This window comes from Bombus pyrosoma, linkage group LG17 (genome assembly GCF_014825855.1).
Source record: "Bombus pyrosoma isolate SC7728 linkage group LG17, ASM1482585v1, whole genome shotgun sequence".
Lineage (NCBI taxonomy): Eukaryota > Metazoa > Arthropoda > Insecta > Hymenoptera > Apidae > Bombus > Bombus pyrosoma.
The window spans coordinates 1,809,585-1,829,734 of NC_057786.1; the positions used below are offsets into that span (position 1 = coordinate 1,809,585).

At 40.6% G+C, this 20,150-nt stretch overlaps 2 protein-coding genes across 2 annotated transcripts in view; one reads left to right on the forward strand and one right to left on the reverse strand.

The window, feature by feature from the left end:
* LOC122576957 (neurexin-1) overlaps positions 1 to 20,150 on the reverse strand; it is a 623,013-nt gene that overhangs the window by 226,542 nt on the left and 376,321 nt on the right. The gene's annotated exons all lie outside the window — the stretch shown is intronic.
* On the forward strand, positions 12,764 to 13,198 carry LOC122576955. The gene has a single exon (XM_043747903.1). The coding sequence runs from the start codon at positions 12,764 to 12,766 to the stop codon at positions 13,196 to 13,198; it is 435 nt and encodes a 144-aa protein (XP_043603838.1).

Below are 20,150 nucleotides of genomic sequence, written 5' to 3' on the forward strand. Positions count from 1 at the left end.
CGTTCGTAAACCTAAGGCGCTAACCACTGCGCTACAGTCGTCCGATGCTAGTTAATGTCGAGTGGTGGTATTTGCTATCGAGTGTCGCCACAGATTTTTGCTCGTTTGTACGCAGATTATACGAGACTGTAATCCAGTTCTAATCCAATTATGCGAAACATAGGACTCGTCGATGCATAATAATCAGGTAACGAGGAGAAACCGGACGCGACCATACGACGGCGAATTTTTATTCGTTTTCGCGTTCAATGGCCGAACGAGGGAAAGAAACTGGCGAACGTTCCGACAACCTGCAACAAGGCGAAACGCGGGAAAATTAAGACAAACGCTGGAAACCGTGAAATTCGCTCTCCCGTTCGTTAACTCGCTGCAGGAAGCGCGATCCCGTGACAATAGCATTCCGTTCAGCTTGGTTAAAAAGCTTAGCGACGCCAACTAAACGGAACGCGAACATTAAATCGGTAATGCGATAATGCGGAGCAGTGGGAATAATTCGGGATATAACGAGTTTCAATTAGAGTGGCCGGCGTGCAAATGACAACGAGCTGACCCGCGTACTCGCGAGTATGCAAATACGGGTTTGTTCGGCTACGAAAATATTCCGCTACTGGAATTGCTTAACCAGCAATTAGGTATTAGTAACAAACCGAGCGATACTGCGCGTTTATCGCGCTGTAACCACCGTAAATTGCGCGCGCGGAAGGAAACTGTCGAGAAGACGAAGCGATTTTTCCAAATTACATCTCTTAATTACCAACGATTTTTTATTAACCCTATTAATTTATCTAGCCTACGTTATAAGGGTAGTATTTGCTTAAATGAAAGAAATGTACGATTTAGTGCCATTACATTCTTTGATAAAATCTTATAATTAAAATGGGTTCTAGCGACAAGTTTGATACCGTGTGATAGCATTTTTGGGAAAACTAGAGAAGGAACGTGATGTAGCGTGTTTCGGTTGTAACAATAGGAAAATACTTGTAGAATACGCGCTGTACATTTATAATTCGATCATTAACACTTTGCCACGTTGGTCATATACGACCCGGCTACGGTTTCTCCTGTGACGCCATGGGTGGTCATTGGTGAGCGATTGTAAAAATTGTATGAAAATTGACAGTTAGGGCATTTTGAATATAACCGATAAATAGAAGATACTTTGAAACAAAAAGTGCCCCATTGAACAATTAAACATTTTTATTAGAACATCGATAAAAAAAAAAATGAGAACAAATGTTGCATCTAACGGTGCACTGTGTTGAGATACTCTAAACATAAATGTGGCTCATCGATACAATCTGGACGATAGGTGGTCACCTTTTTGGTCCGATTCTTAGCAATTTTTCATCCTAACTGTTTAACATTTTTTTATAACACTCTCTGCAAAATTTTCGTGCCAGCTACGCTTGCCCTTCTTTCTTCTGCATTTCGTGTGTCAATCTTTATCGAATAAGTATACTTGACGGTTCTGGCGAATGGCACTGTGTAAGGTGCATCGCGAGTGCCATTCTAAAATCTGGTACCTTGATTTTTGTTTCTGTTGCTTGTTTATAGAGTATCACCGCGTTTGAAATCGACGTATTTAACGATAACTCTAAAGCTAATTTTGTATACCACTTGAGGGTTCTTCTATGTGGCGTAGAATATGCTATCATTTGATCTGATAAATCTACAGCACATTTTCCTCTCTTGTAATCTACCACTACCATTGCTTTACCACGAACATAATTTTTTCCCCGGACCTCTACCATTTCAGTCGAACGTCTCGTCGAAATCATAAAAATAATCGTAATACCGTTTACTAATATCTTCTACACGTTCCAACAATATATTCTGCACGTTCTGCTTACGACGAAATGACGAATGCCAATGATTTGTTGAAATAAACGAAGCCTTGTTACAATATGTCGCTATCAACTGTACCAAGGTGCCACGGTGGTCATCAATGACCATCAATAAGATAAATGGTCCATTGGGGAAGAATGTTGTCTTACACCATCAATTTATTATTATTTTACCATTATATGCTTTGAATAATAAAAATACTGCCGTGGCGTCCTGAGCAAAACACGCGATTTCGGCGTGGCAGTCAAACTGTTAACGCCAATTTTATCAGGTTTGACAATTGCATGTAAAACTGTACGTGAAGTTGCAAGTTTCAAGATCAAGTTTCCCATCGTCCGCTGATGAATTTGCATTTAGTCGCCTTAGAATTCACGTGGAACCTCATCGCCACGTTCGTCGGGCTGCAGGCAACTGGCATCTTCGTGGCAACACGAAGGCCAACCATCTTACCACGAGTCAATCGTCAACGATTTCTCTGTGATCCTAAACGAGTGTGCGTTCTGTTTTTCGTATTTATAGCATTTAATAAGTATGTGGATTGTGTAAATTTGATCGCCATGTTGGCGAGCTCGCGCGAATAATAAAATGAACGCGACAAAGGTTGCCGCGCGATAATTAGTTTTTGCGCGATCGTGAAATTCCCCGAAGGACCTTTCGACCCGCTGGCCAATTCTCTCGGCTGGCAAATACTCGATATTGCGCCGCGGCCAAAGGGTGTCGCGATTTAATTGAACCCACTGTCTAGCGCGACGAAAGTGCTCGCCGACCCCTTTTTTTTCTCTCTCTCTGTAACCCCGTTCGCTGGCAGAGATTGCCCGATACAGTGTTAAAGTGTTAGATGGTTATTTCATATACGAATATTCCTCAATTTAATAGTTCTTTCGTTCTATGACTTTGTGTGTAGCAGACACAGCGTTATATGAGCCGCGCGTGTCCAAAAACATTTCTCCAAATGAGATTCCGAAAGGACATTTGTTAGCACATCGACGACGAGAGACGATAATTCGCGTTCAACATATTTCACGCGCTGTCCTAAAGAAAAGGTCAACTGCTGTTGAAGAAAACGAAATGTTGTTGTTTTCACATTGCATGGTTGAACACCACGTAAGAAACCGCTATCGAGGATTAAACAATTTTTTGAAAAGCTTCTATCTACAATAGTAACGAGGAGACGATGGAAAATGGAAGATGAGTCTGTGTAATAATCATCAAACTAATGATTTACGTAGGCATTTTAATTCTAACGAGACATTTATGGACTGCAATAATATTAATAATTTCGTATCTGTTGATCCACTTGATTGTTAATAAATCACCTTCCATTAAGATATAATTTTTAGGAAAATTTCATCGAAATTGCAAGTTATCGAATATCTGTCATATTTCGAGGTTCAAACAGATCCGAGAACCAGCCTAATTAGATGGTTTCGCGTGTAGTTCAGTAATTAAATGTCTTTTAACGCGCTTGGCTAATTAGCCGGCCCGTGTTAATTACGCGCACACCGAAAAACCCGTTCACGGCAATAACCGACATTATCGGTTCGGCATTCGCATTAATTAAAATCCGGCCTATTTGGTCCTTAATTGTTCAGCCACGATCATCCAGAGTGTCTTGAAACGTCGAAAAGTCGGCTGCCACCATCGACTAATCCCCGAAACTCTGGCGAATAAATCTTCAGATTTTAATTGGGACGTCTGGTGCGAACGAACGTTATCGCTCTTTTTCTCCTTCCAACCCCTCCCCCTTTACGTTTCATCCCTCCTTCGTTTTTTCCATCTTGAGGAACGTGACGAGTTGTTGGCAACGTTTCGTTTTACGGAGAACCAGTTCACCTGCGCTTTTCACTTAACCGTTTCATTTGGAATTCACAGAAGCGAAGTACCTTTGCGAGCCGTCGTCCACCAAACAGTGGACATATTTTACAAATTGTTATCAATCGACGAAGAATGTGATCCTTCCAGATCGTGTAAACAACGTTGGAGATTGAAAAATGAGTGTTGGTCGAAGTAACGAAAATGCTAACGTAGCAACGTTGTCAATTTAATGGAATGGCGGTTTCAGGTCTCCAATTTTGTTGGTATTTTACCCAAATATTCACATACACAGCTGATGAAATTTCAAAATGTTTTGTATAACACGGTGTTGGGACACTTTCCAACTTTGAGCCACTTTATGATCAGCAGCGTAACCAATGTAAAATTAGGATCACAGTACAGTTGACACAATGATCGATTTAATTTTAAGCCGAATAGTTAGCAGCTCGAATGACGACTGCCATCTTCCTCGACTTTTACCGGCGCGGATTTTTGTTCGTCGCACCTCGTCGTCGTTTATCGTCGAACACAAGCCGGACGGAAGGTGTAATTATTGCCTTCCACTGGCTATAACGATCGCGCCATTCAATTAATTAAAAGGGCCTCTTTCACGGAGCTGGAAATTTCCTTAAAGTTCTCGTTTAACGCTGATAGAAAAGTTTCGTCTAGAGTCGAACCTGGCGAAAATAACGAGGGCGGATAATCGAAGGGACCATTTTCGACAAGTATAATCGACTTCGTTATGTTAACGATGATTACGTTTGTCTGTTCGGCCTGAGACGAGATTCGTTTAATCCGGGAAATGTTCGTAATGTTCTCGATAAAATTTGTATTCTTCTGCTTTCGTTGCTTTCGATGCTGCGAATACGTTGCTGTGGATTATAAACAGAAACAGATTTTCTGCGTTGCTTCGATATTTTTAAGAAACCACTGGTCGTGTCTGGATATATCGAGTGGAATTGTTTTTGTAGAAGGTAAAAATCGGGCGCTATGGGATAACAGGAGACGTTACATGGCGAATTATCGTCTTCCGTAGCCGAAATAAAAGACAAAAGGATGATTTTTCAGCAGGACAATGATTCTATTCCTATGAAAAAGTATTTCAGCAATTTCGAAATAGAATTATTGCCAGCATCGAGTCTTCATCCGAACACGAGCCTGTGGGCAATTGCAGTGAGGAAAGTTTAGGGTTAGGAGAGTTCAACTGTGCAAGATACCGTTCAACTTGAGAAAAGAACAAAATCCGCGAGTGTGGATATTCAAAGCGAAACTTTCAATCAGCTAGCGGATAGTGTACCTAACGGATTAATAGAAGCGATGAAAAACAAAGAAAGATCCACTAAAGACCGAGTGAAAACGTAAGAAAATTAACATGGAGTTCGCATCTCTTCACAGCGAAAAATCCAACTTTAACGGGAAGTTTAATCTTCCATAGACTTCGAAAGAAGAAAATTGTTGTGTCTTCGGGTTAGTTTTACATTATAACACGAAATTATGCGAACGATTTCTTCAATTTTCGTCTTAGTATCACGAAAGGTTTAAAAATATTTAGAATTGAGTTTACAATTATTCACAGCGTTGTATCTCTTCTTTTCTTCGCGATAAAGTCGACTAAACTAATCGCGAGATGATCGCATGGTACAGAAATTGTTAAATCGACTGTTTCTCTCTTCACAACGACAAATCTAATTTTAACAGGAAGTTTAATCTTTCACAGACTTCGAAAGAAGAAAATTGTTGTGTCTTCGGGTTAGTTTTACATTATAACACGAAATTATGCGAACGATTTCTTCAATTTTCGTCTTAGTATCACGAAAGGTCTAAAAATATTTAGAATTGAATTTATAATTATTCACAACGTTGTATCTCTTCTTTTCTTCGCGATAAAGTCGACTAAACTAATCGCGAGATAATCGCATGATACAGAAATTGTTAAATCGACTGTTTCTCTCTTCACAACGACAAATCTAATTTTAACAGGAAGTTTAATCTTCCACGGACTTCGAAAGAAGAAAATTGTTGTTTGTTGTGTCTTCGGTTTAGTTTTACATTATAACACGAAATTATGCGAACGATTTCTTCAATTTTCGTCTTAGTATCACGAAAGGTCTAAAAATATTTAGAATTGAGTTTACAATTATTCACAACGTTGTATATCTTCTCTTCTTCGCGATAAAGTCGACTAAACTAATCGCGAGATGATCGCATGATACAGAAATTGTTAAATCGACTGTTTCTCTCTTCACAACGACAAATCTAATTTTAACAGGAAGTTTAATCTTCCATAGACTTCGAAAGAAGAAAATTGTTGTGTCTTCGGGTTAGTTTTACATTATAACACGAAATTATGCGAACGATTTCTTCAATTTTCGTCTTAGTATCACGAAAGGTTTAAAAATATTTNAGAATTGAATTTATAATTATTCACAACGTTGTATCTCTTCTTTTCTTCGCGATAAAGTCGACTAAACTAATCGCGAGATGATCGCATGATACAGAAATTGTTAAATCGACTGTTTCTCTCTTCACAACGACAAATCTAATTTTAACAGGAAGTTTAATCTTTCACAGACTTCGAAAGAAGAAAATTGTTGTGTCTTCGGTTTAGTTTTACATTATAACACGAAATTATGCGAACGATTTCTTCAATTTTCGTCTTAGTATCATGAAAGGTCTAAAAATATTTAGAATTGAGTTTACAATTATTCACAACGTTGTATATCTTCTCTTCTTCGCGATAAAGTCGACTAAACTAATCGCGAGATGATCGCATGATACAGAAATTGTTAAATCGACTGTTTCTCTCTTCACAACGACAAATCTAATTTTAACAGGAAGTTTAATCTTCCATAGACTTCGAAAGAAGAAAATTGTTGTGTCTTCGGGTTAGTTTTACATTATAACACGAAATTATGCGAACGATTTCTTCAATTTTCGTCTTAGTATCGCGAAAGGTTTAAAAATATTTAGAATTGAATTTATAATTATTCACAACGTTATATCTCTTCTTTTCTTCGCGATAAAGTCGACTAAACTAATCGCGAGATGATCGCATGATACAGAAATTGTTAAATCGACTGTTTCTCTCTTCACAGCGATAAATCCAATTTTAACAGGAAGTTTAATCTTCCACAGACTTCGAAAGAAGAAAATTGTTGTGTCTTCGGGTTAGTTTTACATTATAACACGAAATTATGCGAACGATTTCTTCAATTTTCGTCTTAGTATCATGAAAGGTCTAAAAATATTTAGAATTGAATTTATAATTATTCACAACGTTGTATCTCTTCTTTTCTTCGCGATAAAGTCGACTAAACTAATCGCGAGATGATCGCATGGTACAGAAATTGTTAAATCGACTGTTCACCGATTATTTACCCGCGGTATTCGCTACAGAAATATCTTGCGACCTACGGGCGAAGCAGCTACTAACGCTATTGTATCGTTTGATGAGAAATCGAAGAGATTTCAATTGAAAAGCTCGTTTTGTTGGCGAATTACAACGGATGAAATGAATTTAAAACCGCCCGCGTAACCGAACAATGGCCGGTGTGATCTTGCAATGAATCCGTAACAACCACGTTGGCCCGAATCGAACGTGTAACAGCTGTCCTTCATTTTCCCGAGGAAACGAGCGCAAAGCTAATACGTTACGCGATTCGCTTCGAAACGAACACTATACAATTTGCTAGGAAATCGCATAAAATTTATAGAAACGAGGTAGAATGGAAACGTTCTGGGGTTCATTATTAGTCGAAACGGAAATATTCGCCAGCGTCGGTACACCGAAGCTTACGATACATCTTGCGTTTTCTGCTTTCTATTCGCTTTGTTTCATCGTTGATTCTACTTTCTCGTCCGATTAATTATCCGCTGGCTGAGTGGAAATTGAAAAATTTAAACGTAGCTGCGAACAGGCTAGTTTTCTTCTTTTTCTTCTTTTCGTCGTCAGAAACTAATTAATCGGATAATATTAGATTGGTGGAAAAGTTTCTTCGTTTTATGAGGAAATAATAAACGCACAACGTTTTTGTTTTATATTATTTTGTAGAATTACGTACGATTCATTTTCTTCTGTCGAGATAAACACCGCGACATTTCACAGACTTGGTTCCACGTTTCTATGAAGGTGCACTGTTGTAAAAGACACGTTCGCGGGAGAATTTACATACGGCTAGACGAAAAATAACGATGAACATACAGCTTGAAATTAAATTTTGGTACCGGGCCTGGTACTGTTAGTGTTAAATTCTGCCTGTCTATATGTTTCGACCACTCGCGGAGAGACGCGATCGTCGATTAGGACAATAGAGGTAGTTGAATTAAATATGACACTGATATAACAACTTATAAATCACAGTTTATTCCAACAACTTTGTAAAGAAGATAGTTAGCCTGCTGCGTATGTATAAGTCTAGCAAGTGACTGATCTAAGGGTGGAAACCCGGTCGAAAGATGTTGACTGTTTGAAAGATGGAAAATCAGTGAAGTTCGGTGACGATGCTGTGGCGGAGGAAAGCCAAGGATGGGTGTGTCTAGCCCACAGGACCATCGGATTTGTTGATGACAATTTTGGCTAGGAGAGTGAGGGAAATAGGCTTCGTTGTTAATTGATTATTTGCTATGGTGGTGGGTGAGGAAGGATGCTAACCGCCCTCGAGATAAAGTTGCTAGTGGGAGGCCTCATACGTGAGAAAAGGCAACTTTCCCGTGTCAACCCGCGGTGGACAATAAACTCTAGAAAACAATTCAGTGAAAGAATATTTGTTCGGTCTGAAGGACCTTAACTAGAAAATTCCTGAGATCTATGGAGGATACTTGAGACTATTGAGGATACGCGGTAAGGATCTGAGGACATCTGAATGCCATCTTGCCCGCGGCGTGTGGTCTGGTTTAGGTAAAGAGTCGGCCGACGTAACACTGTTTGCTTCTTGCGAAATCCCGATGTTTTTCACGTATGAAGTATCTAAGCTCTAAAGTACTGCGCTTTCCACGGATAAAACAATTTTCCCCCAAGGTTTTAATCTTTCATCCAACATATGGATTCATAAAAATCCAGTTTGCCAGGATTGAGTCGTAAGTTTGCGACGAGTAGAACGTACCTTCCACGGTCTGTTCCTTCCACCAACATCGCGCGCGTGCTAAATAATTTCTCGCGAGCTGTTCCGCGCTTCCTCTGAAAATTCTCGTTGGGTTCGTGCCGCTGTTGGAATACACGCGCGATATCCCGGCGACTTTAACCTGCTATCGATCAACCGACCAAACTATAACGCCATTCCTTCGTCATGTTAACGGCGGTATGGCGATTGTCATTCCACTCAGAGTCTTTCATAGCCCCGTGGAAGGGCTGGTTGCGACGGCTTGGAACGTCATCAAGTTTCATCAGACCGTCCTTTATTTATGGCGTAATGGCAGCCATAAAACGCGTGGCGGCGGGCCGGAAGTATGATTCAATTACGAAAATGTCACGGAGGCCGGCTTGAAAATACGGCGTTTACGTTGGCCGTTCAATTCGGTGGCCGAAACTCGGTTTATAGATATTTTATGAGCCCCGTGCCTCGCCTGCCACGCGTTTTCATTGCCGCGTACATCACACGGCCGGAATTACGCGGATCGCAGGAATTTCCATCCCGGGATCGTTCGGAATTCGTTTCATTCGCCGGCGATTCTTTCACGGCGAGAAATTGTTGTAACGTGACAACAAAAATTGGCCAGCTCCCACTCCACTGTCGATCCTTTCTCCTCCATTATGTGTACGTACAAAGTTTCTATGATGCGTCCAGTTCGAGTTTCCACGACGTTCCACTCCTTCGGCGTTTTCCACCGACGATAGAATATGGCAACGAGCAAACGACGAGTCGTACGCGAGCAAAATATTGCTGGCCGCTTGATTGAAGTTGTCGATTGAAGTTATCTTGGCAAAAAGTATCGATGCAATTTGTTGGGGCGCGTAGATGTGCAGTAGGAATATTTCCTTTACCAAGCGGCACATTTTTACACGCGCGACGACTGTTTTCGCGATTTTCACACCGCAGGGAGTTTCTCGAGAAATTCGTGGATTCTATGCAGTTTCTCACGCGGAAAGAATCGCGCTGCCACAAAGATGCGGAGTTCATAAATATTCCAAGAAACGATCGGTCCACGTTAATCGAACAAATGAAATTTCACATCGGAGAGGCGATTGTTCTGTCATTCGAAAATCTCATTATCCGAGTGATTTTGTTTGGCCGGTAGTTCGGACAAGCCAGGCTCTGCTGCTGCGCTTAATATCTCAGCGAACCTCCTTCGTTCAATGGGAAACGAAATTTCAGCGAACGAATCTCTCGGTTCGATTATCAATTCGAGCGTCTAATGAGAATCTCGCTTGCGACGCGGCAGAACAAAACTTGTTCCCACTTTTTCTCTGAAATGTCTAGAGCAGGGACGGTGCGCGGCCCAGAACACGAAATTACGATTCCACCACTTTTGCCGGAGTTGCTAATTGAAAGAAAAATCGATCGATGCCACTTAAATCGAATCGTTCGTCCGCCAAATCCTAAAAGCGTCGATGAAACGTGCAAGTGGACACGAGAGGGGATGCGTTTTAATTATCGGTAACTACCGCCGGTCTGATCACAGACAAAGAACGATGGGAACAAAGGGGAGAAGAAGAAAAACTGTTCGAGTTCCCCGGATGGACCGAGTCTGGGAAAAATTTACGACCCTTTAAGACCAGCTCCACTCTTCTTTCTTCCTAGCCATCCCTTCGATTATTTAATATTTGTCCTGTGTAAAATATTCTCCTTTTAATCTCTGTCTGAAAGTAAATGCGAGACAGGAAAAGGGATTGGTCAATGTTCGAAAATGTAAGGTGTGTTCAATTTTTTGACGTACATTTTTACGAATATCAACATGTTGATCATCTGCCACGGTGGTCACTGGTGACCGGGGGAGCTTCGACTTCTTGCAATTGTAAAAATTGTATGAAAATTGACAGTTAGGGCATCTCAGTGTTAATTTGATCGAGTTTCTGGGAAATTAGAGCCTCGCACGAGACGCGATAATCGACCTGTATTATCGGGAATGCGAGATAACGATTCATAAACTGGGAATACTAGCGGAAACTATTCGCAAGAATCGTAGAAAGATGATGAATCGATTATTATACGTCGTCCTCGAGATCTTTTCATCTTAATCTCGCGGAAAATATTTGGCGTTGATTAAATGGAAAACTCTGTGTCTGCGAAGTTTCCAAAGATCTGACTCTAATTCGTGGAATACGACGTTCATAGAATCAAATAATCAAATAAATAATATAAATGAGAGAAGAAATTTAATTGAATTATTAATATAGTAATTTAATTTATATTATATCAATAATTTATATTAATAATAATATAATTTAATAATAAATTCGTGAGATTAATACAGAACAAATGTAGGTCCTTCGTAATTTCGGATTTCCAGTGAAATAACAATTATTAAATGTATTATTAACATCCTGATGATTATTCAGGTTTCTAAGCTTGCGCAAGTGCCTTAGTACGTACAGGAAACTGAATTGTAAACGATTCCAACGTATCAATAAATTTCTAGTTCATCTTCGTCTATTCATTATTTAATTTACATATTTTTGTGAATAGATTTATCGAGAATCATAAAGGTTTAGCTTCCGCTTTCTTCTCGGTCGCACGGAGATTGTAAATAATCGAAATAGTTAAAAATAACGAGCGTAGAAACTTTCAAGTGAAGCGAAGTTTTTATCGGGCGATTTTCCAGGATTTACGCAGCAGTTTCGGGTCAACTTGCGCGTTTGAAAACGCCGTGGAAACTTTGTCAAACCGAATAACGCGCGATACGACCGCATCGTCGGATAACGCGATATCGTGTTAACGCGGAAAAACGACTACGAGAAATTTGCCACTTTCCCTACGCTGCAAGCGGTGTATTTCAATGTTTTAGTCGATTAATTCCGCGGCAGCGTGGGCGAGTAAAAAAATAAAAATAAAAAGAAGGCGACGAATTTCTCAGCCGCGTCAATTTCCCCGCTAAGTAAAATTTGAAGCGACACCGTTTCGTATTTTCCAACTGTTCAACTGTTCCAAGTTGTAAATCCTGCAGCCATTGCGTATCAGCTTGCGCATAGAAATCTATTTATCAAGAAATTTTGCAAATTATGTAGAAAGCCGAGGAACAGCGAAGCGATCTTCGACCTTTGGACGAGAAACGAAGCAGCCAATCGGACGAGGGTGCGTCACATCCTCATGTTCTTCGACTCCGCGCCAGGAAGCTGACCCTCGTTTCTCCTATCGAGCCAACAGGACACACGGACGCGATTCCTTGAAAATTATGCGACAGCTCATAACGCGTTATGATTGTTCCGCTCGTTTCTGCAAGCGGATGTCCAGGAAACGACCGACGAGATATCTCGGCGTCTCCGTCACGAAACGTAAACGTATCTAGCGTGAATTACGAACGTCCTATCGTATCAGTTCTGCGCCGTTTCTATCGCGAATCTTAGGGTGTCCCCTGAAGCCTAATGCTTCTATATTTGCCGAACAATCGTCTGTAGTGGTCGTTTATGGACTTGGGTTTGATCCTGGAGAAAATGAAGAACAGCGTGGCCAACGAAGCAAACGAAAATTTCGAGGATTTCGAAACCTCTCAGGACAAATGGCTATCGGTTTTTAATTCCTCGTCAATGGATATCGTTGTGAAAAATTCTTTCTTTCAAATTATTTCCATGATACGTTACTTTTATCGCTAATTGTCTCTCATTACTCTTCGCGATGATCGTCAGTCTTCCTTCATGTTAACAAAAAGTAAGAAACTCCTCCTCTCAGGAGCAAACGAAACTCTGATTACAAATAGCTGACAATGGATCTTAGGTTTAGATATGGCAACACCAAATTGTATATTGATAGAAGAACGTAAGCCAACAGAAACCAAAGAAAAAGCATTAAGAAGAGCAGCAAGGTATGAAGGGAAAGCCATAGAGTCGAAAAAGGAACTAGTAAAGGAGTGCATAAAGGAAAGAGAGAGAAACTGGGCAAATGGCCAGGAAGGGAGAAGAGCAAGAAAGAGAAAGAAGGGACTGGAAGGGGTGAGAAATGGGGGGTCACAGATGGAAGCAAGAGAAGAGCAAGAAAGGATGACGGCAGACCAAATTATGGAAGAAAGAAGAAAGAGAGAAGCAGAAGAGAGGGGGAAAGGGATAAGGGAATCCAAATATAACATGCATTACAGAAAAATCGCCAAGGAAGAGTTGCCAAAATACTCGGAAGGGAGGATGAAGTGGAAGGACAGAAAGATATTAGCAAGATTCAGACGTGGAAACGAGACCAAAGCGAGGGAATGCTGGAAAGAAGATGAAGAAAAAAGATGCAGGCTATGCAAAAGGAAAGGAGAAGACCCGAGACACGTAATAGAAGAATGCGAAATAACGGGAGGACCAAAGGACACGGAAAAAGTACTAAACGAGGCTGGAGAAGGACCAACGGAACTAAAAACGATAATGGAGAAGAGAAGGGCAATAGAAGACGGGGAGGAACGACAATAAGGAAGCACAGCAAGGAGGCTAAAGCCCAAAAGTTGCCATAGTTTTAGAGACGGTATAATTAAGGGAGAGCAATATAATAGAGTGGATAAGAGGTAAACGAGATGTAAAAGCGAAAGCTCGTCCAAAGCTCAAAGGCACGGACTAAGCAATAATAAATAATAAATAACTGACACAATTTCGTCGCTTGCTACATGATGTAATTTTTATCTGAATAATTGGTTGTATTGTCATTTATCGATGGTTGGAAAGAGAAGCAAGACACCTAGGAAACTTTTTCATAACCTTGCTCGAGCATGCTATTCCCAAGAGCGAGACTTCTCAAGTTTAGCGATAAGTTGGAAGTAGAGTTCGGTACCGAGGCTAAGTCAACTTTATAATTCATGGCAGAATTTTTGTGCGGCTTTGCAAGTTACGCTTACCTGAACACGGCTTTAGTCGCGTCCCTGGATGCTTCAATTATGAGACCAGTAACTTTCCATCGCTTTTCGTGCCCGTGAATTTCGTTATTCTACATCGTGAATATGTTACGCGCTGGAAAATAGCATCGCCCTTTTAATTACAAAATCACCGGTGCTCATTTTCATCGTCGCCGCTGAAGTATCGATGTCCAAAACGTAACATTTACATCGAAGAAGTCGAAACGAAAAGATAGAAAAACACAACGTGAGAGTGGAAGGGGCAATTCTTAATCCACGTACCTTCACAAAAATCCCATAAAATCCCATAGAATTAGGGATCCGTTCATTGTGACTATTTCGGTAGTTGCAAGTTGCAAGTTAGGAGATCAGATTCTCCAAATGAAGAAATTTCACGAAGAAAGCGGGGACGGCAGATGGGCTGCGAATGAAAATCTGACTTTCCAAGAGGATGACGAACATGGTCCTCGGCGAACGAAGGGAAACGCGATGGTTTACCGAAAGAGGAGAGGAACGCAGATGGCGCAGATGCGGGGCGCGTAACCGTTGGACGAATTGGCATCGGAAATTCGGAAAACAAGGCCAGTTAAATGACAAACGCTAATGCGAAACGATGCCTCAATTAAACGGCTCTATGCAAATCGCATTTTCCTAGTGGGCGTCGGTCGCGTGTCCCACGTGCGCTTATGCGCGTACGTGGCCGTGGAACAAGCGATGAATTCGCCTGCGACCCCATCGACCAACAAATGGATATGCAGATTTTCCCAATTAATCGAATGATCATTTTTTCTCGCTTCGAAATTCGCCAGCCCCTAGAAAATACGCCAACGATCCCGCGGGAATATTAATAGCTCTTTTGCTCGCAACGACGTCTGGAGCCCATGCGAACGCACCAAATTCCCCCGTAATTGCAAATTAAACCCTGCGAATCTCAGAATGTTCAGCTTCGTCGTTTTTCATCGTACGGTTATCGTGCCCCTTAAGCCTCTCAGCGTACGATTAAAAATTCTGTAACTCTGAGATCTTACATTTTTCACTGTGAAACCTGTGTGATTCTTTCTTTTCTTAACATCAACAAATACGCTGATTCCAAATATCGACAAATAAAAATGTATCGTCGAACAAGCGAAACCTCAAGATGGAAAAACACCCTTAAACAGATCAGAAGTTGCAAAGTTTCTAATTGAAATATTCAGTGGCATTTTCGAGAAGAAAATTTTGGGAAATTTAATTGCGTAGATCCTCCGTTTGCAGCTGTTTACAAGCTACAAGTTCGTGTTGTATTTTTGCAAGGTTGGCGAGGTAGTGTATTAGGAAGACCGATAAGAATCTTTCGAGCAGTTTCTTGAATTTCGTATGTGCTACACGAGGCACATGTTGCATGAGATATGCAAATATGCAATGCGGGAACCTTGTACATAACTTTAATTTAAGAGAGTAGGAATTCCGGAATTTTGGCGTAATATTCGACACCCTGGTGGAATTAGATACATCCAGCTCTATTAATAAGCAAAAAGTAGCAGGGGAGGGTAAATTTATTTGAATTCCTCCTCTCAAATCTTGAATATTCATTACTTTCCACCGACAAATTAAAACAACACTAGGAACAAGTAACAGAATTTCTTTTATCTTTACCTTACTTTCCTGCCATTATCATTTTCGAACGAAAGGATTTCGACAAATTTAGTCCATTTGTTATTTCCAAATTGCTTCAGTTTTTCGAGTATCGTCGATGTACGTATGTTAAAAATTGCTTGTTGATTGAAGAAACGATCACATAGTATATATGTCGGAGACGAAAGGACATCGGGGCCTTTCTTTCGGAATTTTTGGGAACATCCCCAATACTTTAGTCTACACTATTTATTATAGCTGTACTTAAATAATGAAACTTGCAAGTAGTCGTTACGATTCAATCCGATTATGTTTGCCCGAGATTTGTGACGGTGGCCTTGGGCTCGAGGTGGCACAACTGGTCGCTGAACGTAGCCACGGTCACGGGACGGACGTTTTTACCTAACAGAGAAGTGTCAATATTATGGGACGCGCGTTGTATTAACAATCAACCCCCGGGCAGGAGCAACGTTGCCGCTAAGCGGGACTGTCCAGCAACGGCGGCTGGAATTTTGTTGGTATCCCCGGCCAATACGCAACGAACAAACGCGATCGTAAGGAGAGGAAAGTTTCCGTCAGTCTTTTATTCTTGCCATCACCTTGGAGAGTTTTCACATCGTCTTTACGCGCAGTATTATACCGAGCGTCACAGCAAACGTTACTTCGTGCTTCAACAGAGTTAGCCCGTTGACCGTGGATTCGTTATCGAACCTAAGAACGTTGTCGTTAACATCTCGAGCGTCTAATCACCACGGCTATTTGTCAAACTCTGTAAAAATCATATTTATACGAGTAAATGTAATCTCTGTGGTACAACAACGATGGCCAGTCCGAATGAAGATTCGTTACACGCCCCTAAACCCAACGCTAACCCGACATATATATCTATGTGTTTATCGTCGACGACAGCAGGTTAATTGGATAAACGTTGCTTAGAATTTGATAATTTTGCGATTGGAAGTTTCAATAGTCCACATTGGCCCAGTTTCTCAAGCTTAAATCGCAGGGGAAGGAGTAGCATTTGTTAGAAAACCGGGAACGGTACAGGGTGTCTGAAATCTTCTCTTTACCATTCCTTTGTGTAGCGTTGCAGCTTCTTACTGCTCATAAATCTTTGCCATCTGCATCGCTACAGTATCCTGGCATTTAGGAAAATTGCGTTAAACGAAATTTCAGCTGCTCTTGACTGGACGCGTCTCTGCTTGCCAAGTAAGTTCATCAAGCTCAACAATCATTAAGTTTGATCCCATTGAACAAGTAGTAGGTGCAACAGTAAATAAATAGAACGTATTAATTAGCATTGATTAATTGCAACGTGAGAGAGAAAATTATTGGTCTTGAAAGAATATTAAGAAGTTACATAATACAGGAGAAAAGATTCTTTTCTTTAAGCATTAGATTTTCCTTGCAATATTGTCGTATGGTGGAAAGTTTCCTGTCTCTATGTACTTACGATAGTAGTATAATTATATTTCACATTCATATTCAGGTTACGACAGTTTAATTACATTTAATTTGCCCTTCTGTTTTCCAACAAAATACGACAAAGTGTCGTACAAGGATTTCTACGGTGACGAGGAAGCTGGCCGTCGCATCGCCATGTTTCACCGTCTAATTGTAAGCCATGCAAACTATTTCTGACAAAATGTTCTTAAAAAGTAGCAGGGAAATTTAGCTACATTCTATCTTTTAGCCGTTTCTCTCTGCATAATTGTCTACGCCATAGAATAGTTTTATCCCGGTGAAACGAAACACGACAAACCGGATTCACCTTGCAAATAAAATTCTATTTCAAAAATGATCTTTCCCTCGTTCCAGCGAGGCTACCTTCGCGCGCTTTGTCTATCTTCCCCTGCATCAGACCGGAATAAATAAATAACGTTGCGCAGTTTCATATTAAAAATATAGTTCAACAACGTGATCCAATGGACAGGTTTGAAAACGCGTTCCTATTATTTCTAATTCGCCTGTCTTCCTTAAACCTCAATTCTTAAACAAATCTTTCGCATTTTTCTCCAACTTGTTAGCTTCTTTAACGTTTCGTGTTATCGTATTATAATTATTCTTCGGCAATAATTTTTGCTATGTATAAATCTATTTAATTATGAATTCTTTAGTGTAGTTTTTGGCGTTTTCCAGATCGGACACCCGATGCGTGAAGCTCTTTTCTTGCAAAAAGAATGTTTCACAATGATTCAAATATTGAAAACATGAGATAATTTCTTAATTAATATCAAACACTTTTTAGTCCTTTTTTAATCATAATAAAAATTATTCTTTTTCTTATTGGACTTCTCTTTCATTAAACAGTATCACACTTTGACTAATTTTCTCTCTTTGATTGATATTTTCTTCCCACGTGTTATACATTAAATTGCGTGCACAGTAGAGAATTTATTATCAGAACGTTGATGAACTTCTCGATCCAACATTCCCATTTGCAATTGGATGGAAAATGGCCGGAGCAACGTAGCGGAAGTAGGTTCATCCCGATAATGTGAAAATTCGAAGGACCTTCAGAGATTATCTTCCTTTCAGTTCTATGGGAAACATTTTAATACAGCGGATCCAAGTAATTTTAAACGACGGTTTCGTCGAAAATTTTTCATTACAAATTTCTAAAGTAAGAGGAAATAATCGTTTTTATATTTCTTCTTTTTTTTTTTTTTGTTAGCGTGCTTCGGACCATGCGACTATTTTCGCATTGGGTAACGGTTTTTCGATTTCGTTTCCATTGCGCGCAGCCTTTCAATTGGATAGCAATGGTGGATGGCCACGCGTCGCGTCCTTTCCTGCTCGTTCGTGGATTTTCATTCTGCCGGTTTCAATTTCGATATTGGGGAATGTTGGATTGGTTTCACGAACCGTCCACATAATCCTTTAGAGTCCTTCGACCGCTACACACACCATTATCGCTCGTCTAATTTATTTAATCTCGCCGCAAGGCATACAAATTTATTAACCTGTCCCAAGAGCTTCTTTCGTTTTATAGGGAAATAATAATAGGAATAATAATTTCTTATTTTATATTATTGTGGTATCATGAACGAGGGGCCTGGGGGGTGTCGTGTGAATTATAAACGAGCGGTTGCTGAGCATGTACGTAGTGAGGCTAGGACAAAAGGCAAGGGGTTGCTAGGGGACAAGAAACGAATTGATAACAGTACGAGTTGAGATGTGAAAGAGTGCGGATTGCGTTGATGAGAGTCGTTGATTAATTACTTAGTCGTGTTGAGTATTATACGTTTGCTGCGATTTCATGTTTAACCCCTTAACCTACAACTACGGGCATAGCCCGTAGTACGATGATCGAGCCAAATATAGGCGGCGCCCTCCTAAAGTTATAAATATTTGTGGAATCTTGATAAGATATTTGATAACACCTGTTCAATCTACTTGTCATTAATAAACTAATTATAGTGGCTTTTCTTATTTTCTATTATTATGATCGTAAGATGATCGTAAAATATGTTGAGCATCTGTGTTATTCCTTTATGAAACCAACTCTTTTGGGACAACCTAATATTTTTCCCGATTTACTTTCCACTCTGATTACCAGAGTCTGCAGGTATCATGGAACTCGTAACTATATCGATTTTTAAATTGTCCGATTTAAACGGAGAAACTTTATGAACAAGACTCTTAAATTTGTCAAATGTTCCCAGTTTCCTGGATAAGTACACTTGTCTATGGAAGAATGATTCCTACAGAACCATATTCCCGCAAGTACTATACACGTTCGCAGAGACGAAACCACGGTGGTGGAGGCTCAAAGGAAATCTAAGATCTTCGAGTCGTTTCAACTCGTCGAAATTGCCCAGTAAACGAGCTTTAACAAACGAAAATTCGACGCAGCACAAGTACATTTCGTACAATGGCTCAACGCTCACATTTTCGGAGAGTGTTTCAAGTGTTTAGAGCTCGTTTTGTTCAACGCACGTGAATGAGAAAGTCAGAGAATTCTTAATCTTTTTTATAATGAGGTGTGTAAGTAAGTGTTTTCCGTGATATTTGTAGCTGCTGGGGTAGTGCTGTATTTTCTTCCTATTTAAGAATCGTGGAAGAAAAATCGGAAAAAAGGACGGGATAATTATAAATTTTATAATCTTCCCTCGCTGCAACGAGCAAAGGCCGTAGAATAGGAATTCTCCTGAAAGCAGCGACCAGTAGTTGTCCTATTTCATGGAACCACCTACGACCATGGAGTTGCGTCGAAGAAAAGCTGCGGAAGTAAGAGGAGAAGCGAAGAAAAAAATGCGAAATGAGCGAGCTGAGCCGAGGGCGGATTCAATCTGCGACTCGTCAGTCGTAGGATCCTCGTCGTATCGACGGAGAACGCGCGTGTCGACGAGCACACGGGCGAGACGTATGATCCGCTTAGGGAGATGACGCGGCATTTTCGTGTCTCGTGGGATCCGCGTGCGATTCGCACGAATAACGTGGGCCGCGCACGTGCATCGACACCCACCGCCGGATGCGCTGGACTTTTGCCACTTTCGCTCCGATGTATTCAGGCCGCCGCGAAATTGAATTCGTGCACACCCTGACACGCCGCACCCCCAACTCCTGCCTCGGATATTTTATCAACCCTCGTGTACATACTCCGGCGCGAGCTTGAAAGGGTTGCGGCGAACGACGATCGAGAGTAGAAATTTTTGGTAAATCTTTGCCCCGGCGCAGCGAAGACACATTGTCCGACTTAAAAATTTTGGCAATTGAAGTGGTTGCTGGCGCGTAGACTACGAATTTCTACGCGCATTCGAATATCAGCTGATTTTCTCGCCTGCAACGTCTCGCTTGTTTTTTCATTAATTTTTTCATTTAATTTAACGTTAATTTTAGCAGGCTCGGTCAAACGATCGGTTTTAAAATTGAATTTTAAATCGTAAGATAAAATTGGTATTTCTTTTGTTCGTCTAACT

Bases quoted from the DNA above. Each gene is read 5' to 3' on its own strand.
- LOC122576955 (XM_043747903.1), top strand. From the start codon at position 12,764: ATGGAAGCAAGAGAAGAGCAAGAAAGGATGACGGCAGACCAAATTATG.